Below are 5,416 nucleotides of genomic sequence, written 5' to 3' on the forward strand. Positions count from 1 at the left end.
AAAATTATGAAAAAAGTACACATACTGTGCTGAGTCGAATGCAAAGAAATTTTCCACTGGGCCGATTTAACGCAGTTTTTTTATCTCTTCGTCTTCAATCACATATTCTGCTTGCAGAAGCTAGAAGGCCCAAGTACGAAACTGTGCTCTGCGTTCGCAAGCAACGATTCCAGCACGAAACGTAGTATATTAATGTACACCTTGCATCCACTGTCGGTGGAACGGGAGGTCATCAAGGCTTCAAACTATAAATTACTAACGTTTGAAAATCAAGTGAAGCATAGTTTTCAAATAATCTCGTATAACGTTACTTCAAGTAATGTACAATCATAGACAATATTTCTGTACAGTAGTGTGGTAAAGGGCAGAGGCAACCATCCGTCGGCTGAAACGAGTGGCCCACGATCAAAACTACAAATGCTACGACAATCTAACCCTCAAATAATGCAAGCCATATGTTTATTGGTGCAACTCGGTCCATGAGATATATCCTATTTATTGACGCACAACGCTATGAAACTAAAGACACTGCGCAATGTATTGTCCTTGTAGATTAACCTTATTAATCGGTCATTGTGATGTGTTGGATCAACGGCGTCTTTTCTCATTCAAGAGCATTGTTGCACGTTGCGAATGCCCAAGTATCCACCCGTAGAGTCATTGTTTGCAGTTTCATTGATCATGCGAATATGACAAATCTATTTATTGTAGTGGTTTCCTTCCTGGGCGTGATTGCAGCTCGACGGTAATATAGTAGTCACCATTCGCGAGCTTGTTTGGTCGCTTGGTCATTCTTCAATATGCCAGCCATGGTCAAGATCATTGTGGCTGCCTTGTCCGCCGGTGTCGCGTCTGCTTTCGGCACCATCTCCGAGTTTCCGACAGAGCTGACCAGTCTCATGGATCAAACCGTGGATCCATGCACCGACTTCTATTCGTATTCGTGGGGGACGTGGTACAATAAAACCACCCTCGACGCCAACCAAAGTAGAACCGATACCACGTACACCGCGATCGAGGCTGCGGCGCACGAGCTGGTCGAAAAACTGGTGGACAGCAAGCTGCCTAAACTCGCCGAGTTCTATGACGCGTGTATGGACACTGCCGCTTTAGACACCTTGTGCTTGGCTCCCATCTCAAGTCCCACCATGACCCAGGTGGTCCTCAACCGAGGCCACCAGGTGCCGACCCTAGGCGAACCGACACGAAAAGGCATAGTCTTACTAGTAGTACTAGGACGTAGAAAACAGAACACCTGTCCCACCCAACTGCCGGGATCTCACTCTTGATTCTGCAACGCCGTGCTAACATCAAGTCAATCAAATGTGTGGTTTGCAGGGAGTCGGCACTCCCCCATTTGGGTGTTTGTGTTGGCACTGGTGTGGGAAACAACACAAAGTATACTTTAGTTCCAGTGACCTACGGAACTGAGAGCAATGGCGAGGAAGTCGAAAGATCGCGCCCAGATGCCGAAGGCTGCCGCAACGGCGCCAACAACTGCGAGCAATGAAACTGAGGAGGAAGTACCAGTGACGGAGCCACCGTTGGTGCCGGTAGTTGGAGGGACCACGGATGAGCTGCCGGCTGTGGAAGAGTCCAAGAGCGAAGAAGTTCGGAAGACGATGGAAGAGCTGGCCAAGGCGAACAAGGTCACGGGTAGCGCGCGAGCGGCATCCATGACCTGGTATGAATCGCGGCGTCGATATGGCGGACAGACCATGGGACCGAACCGCCGCCAGAGAAGTCCGATGCCGAGAAGCGAGCAGAAGAAAAGGCGGAAGCTCGAGCTAAGCTACGTGCGGAACGACGGAATCGACCGGACAGTACTCCTGACAGTGAGGAAGAAGAAAAGGAATACCAAGAAGAACAGCGTAAGCAAGCTGAGCGGCGGCGGATCAACAAAGCCAATCGTCCCCCAAAGGAGTAGCGTGACGACCATGCCAAAGTGGCGCGTGCGGCCCATGATCGACGGATGCTGGACACCACCCTGCCAAGCAGTTCGGGATGGGGACCTCGTTCAAGTGGACCACCGACGCCAAGCAGCGGAGGATGGGGGCCCAACTTCAACCCAGTGGACCTTCATTGGTGGTGACAGATGTTCAACCCCCTCGGATCACCTGTATGGACAGAACCTTCCTAGTACGTTGGGTGAAGAAGCGAGAGACATATGAGGACAAGCTACGGGCGAATGCGCAACGCATGGGCGGCGAGTGGCGACGGAGTGATGTGCCCCTTCCACTGACCGCAGCCTCCTGAAGGCTACATGCACCTATGTTTGGCGAGTGCCTGTGGAACAACACAGTGAGGACGACTACCGCGACCGCATCATGGATATCGGCGGACAACCAGCGACCAAGTGGGCAACTACCAAGTCAGACATGCAAGCCTACTGTCGGGCGCTGAGTGTCGACCCCCATGGAGACGTGACCAGTCGCCTGGTGTCATTTATGGAGCGGGTTCATGATGTCATCGACGAGTACGCGACAGAGTGGAAGAGCAAATGAAGACCGTGCTGGCGAACGATCTGGTGGCCTTTGCGGATATCCTACGCGAGCAGCTTCACCGAACGCATGATGCGGACATGGTCAATCAACACAGAAACAGCTATGGTTCGAATCGTGGCCGTGAAGAAGACGACCAAGGGCACCGAATTACGAAACATGCGAAGAAGGCCAACCAAACTGTTCGAGATCAGCGTGAATTAAGAGGAAATTACCCACGTCCACCAGGTGGATACATCAAGCCGGAACGAAGTGCGGCGGTGTGGTCCCCGTCGACGCAAAAGCGAACGAGGGACCCACCATCCACAAAGTACGGACCACAAGCGAACTCGCGCCCAAGACACGACGACCGACATGTCCAAGCTGTGCGTGATGAAGCACGCCCTCGATTTGCACCTGGCCGGGATGACCGCGGCATGCTGTGCTTTGTCTGCCAGCAGCCAGGACATATGGCCCGGGAGAGTCCCAATAAAAAAGACGGGTATAGCGGCGATACAAGCTGGAAGAAGGGCAAGAACGCCGTCAAGCGGTTCAAGGCGCGGGAACGCAAAGCGAATATGCAAGCCAAGCGAATGAAGAAACCCCCACCGCCCAGCATGGAGGATGATGGACGTTGGGTACGGCTGAACAGTGTGCTGGAAGTTCCATACTGCCCGGACACCGGCGTAGACCAAAACATTGTGCCACAAGCCATGGTGGATAAACTTCAATCGTTACAGCCACAACTTCAAGTTTTTAAGTTGGCGGCGCCATTTGTGGGAACAGCATGCAATCAGATGCCATTCGAAGCGAGCTCCTACGTGGACCTTACGCTATCAATGCAGACGGCCGCTGGACCAGTCAAGGTGCCAGCCAAGCGCCGCTGCTATGTGGTCAACGACGGCGATGAATTCCTCGTCTCGGATGACACCCTCAAGACCATTGGTATCGACATTGACCGCCTTTTGGAACAGGTGGCGCGCCTGCAAGTGGATGAGGACGGCGATGACCTGGAAGAAGTTGGTGGCGATTGCGTCGAATTGCCCCAACGATCGGCCGTCAGAGCCGCGACCATAAAGGCAGTGCTACCTGTAGCCAAGAATGAAGTCGAGGAGGCCCTGCAAGGCATGATCGACGGCTCAGTCGATAACGGATTTCCAATGGAACATGTTTAGTACTTGTGGGATGTGCTCAGCAAGCATGACATCTGGCGAACCAAGTTCGACGGGTCAGACCCACCGGCGAAGGTGAAGCCGTTAAGGGTGACCCCGAAGGATGGGTGTGTTCCTTACCGATGCAAAGGAAGGAAGCACAACCTCCTGGAGGAGAGGTTCCTCAAGTTGTTTGCACAAGAACTACTCGATGCAGGCGTGATCAAGAGCAACCAGCAAAGTGGATGGTGCAGCCCGGTGAACCCAGTTCTCAAACCAGATGGGCGCAAGTCATTGAAGTCGGCCGACAAATGGAGCGACGATGATGTGCTCAAGAACTATCGGCTAACCAACGACTACCGAGTTGTCAACTCGCTAACCGAGCCGAAGGCGGGGACGATGCCGTTCCAGGCTACCATCCTCCAGAACTTACGAGGCAAGAAAGCGATGGGCGTGTTGGACTTGCCCAAGTGCTTTTGGCAGTTCCCACTGCACCCAGACAGCTGGGACATGTTGTCGTTCATGCTGAACGGATGTGTGTACACCCCGGATCGAGTGATGCAAGGCCATATGGACAGTGCCCTCTACGTACAATCAACGAACGAGGAGTGCTACAAAGACCTGCTCTACAAGAATATGCTGATCTGGATCGACGACATTTTGTGTACGCCGACACAGTGGAAGAGTACTGCTCTTGTGTCAGTCGGGGGTGTTTGCGGGCGCCCAGAAGGCGTGGTCAGTCATCGAAAAGGAGGCCTACCCTATTGCGCGTGCGTGCGAGAAGCACATGCTTATGCGACCCACGGGGTTCAAGATGTACTATGACCATAAGAACCTCATCCATGTCTTTGCCCCGGGCGAAGAATGGAAGGCGCACACACGCGGCAAATTCGTGCGATGGGCTGCCATTATTGGCGGCTATCGTTATGAAATCATACACATTGACGGCATCCACAATCTTTGGGCGGATATGATGAGCCGTTGGGGTCAGCCGACACCAAGTCTGGCGACCGGGCCATGGCTGGTCAAAGAAAGTCAAAACACGCAAATTTCCCCCACCGGCACAACCGAAACTTCGGTCGCTGGACAAGGACTTTGTGTGGCCATATGTGGTGGACGATTGCGGCGAATGACCTGATCCAACGGTCATGGTCGTTGCCCACTGCGGCAGCGCCGGGCATCGTGGACATGCAGCGCTGGTGGCTACTATCCGCCGCCTGTTCTATGTCGACCACTTGGCCGACAGGGCCAGTGAATTCCTCCGTGGCTCCTTGTTGTGCCCTCATGTAAAAGGGGGAAGTGTGGTCAATCGACCGTATGTCCGAGATGGCACGCGAAAGAGCGCAACGAAGGAATCCACTTCGACTACCTCTACATGGGCGAAGCGTTCAGCGGCGCTAAGTACGTGCTGGTACTCAAAGACAACCTTACACACTACTGCGAACTCATTGCATGCGATGGACCCACAAGCCAAGTATGTGTGGATGCCCTGGTGGACTGGACGAAGCGGTTCGGAATGCCACGAGTCTGGGTCAGCGACCAAGGAACCCATTCAAAAACGTGGCCATGAAGGAGCTAGCTCACAAGTTCAAGGTACATCATGACCTAACCTTGGCCTACTGCCCCTGGCGCAATGGAATGGTCGAGCGGATGAACCTTGACATCCTTCAACTGATGCGGGTCATGCTAAGAGAGTACCAGCTAGCCGAGCAAGAATGGGACTACCTATTACCGGTGGTCCAAGCAAACCTCAACCAAACACCGGCAGCATCACTGGCGAGCAAG

The 5,416-nt window shown here is 53.3% G+C and overlaps 1 protein-coding gene across 1 annotated transcript; it reads left to right on the plus strand.

The window, feature by feature from the left end:
* Window positions 1-800: 800 nt before the first annotated feature.
* H257_12067 (hypothetical protein) lies at window positions 801-2,504 on the plus strand (the record flags this gene model as incomplete). The annotated part of the gene is made up of 3 exons (XM_009839176.1): window positions 801-1,181; window positions 1,476-2,085; window positions 2,284-2,504. 3 exons carry the CDS (start codon window positions 801-803, stop codon window positions 2,502-2,504), a joined length of 1,212 nt encoding a protein of 403 aa, XP_009837478.1.
* Window positions 2,505-5,416: the final 2,912 nt, after the last annotated feature.

Source organism: Aphanomyces astaci (genome assembly GCF_000520075.1).
Source record: "Aphanomyces astaci strain APO3 unplaced genomic scaffold supercont1.38, whole genome shotgun sequence".
NCBI classification, from domain to species: Eukaryota; Oomycota; class Saprolegniomycetes; order Saprolegniales; family Verrucalvaceae; genus Aphanomyces; species Aphanomyces astaci.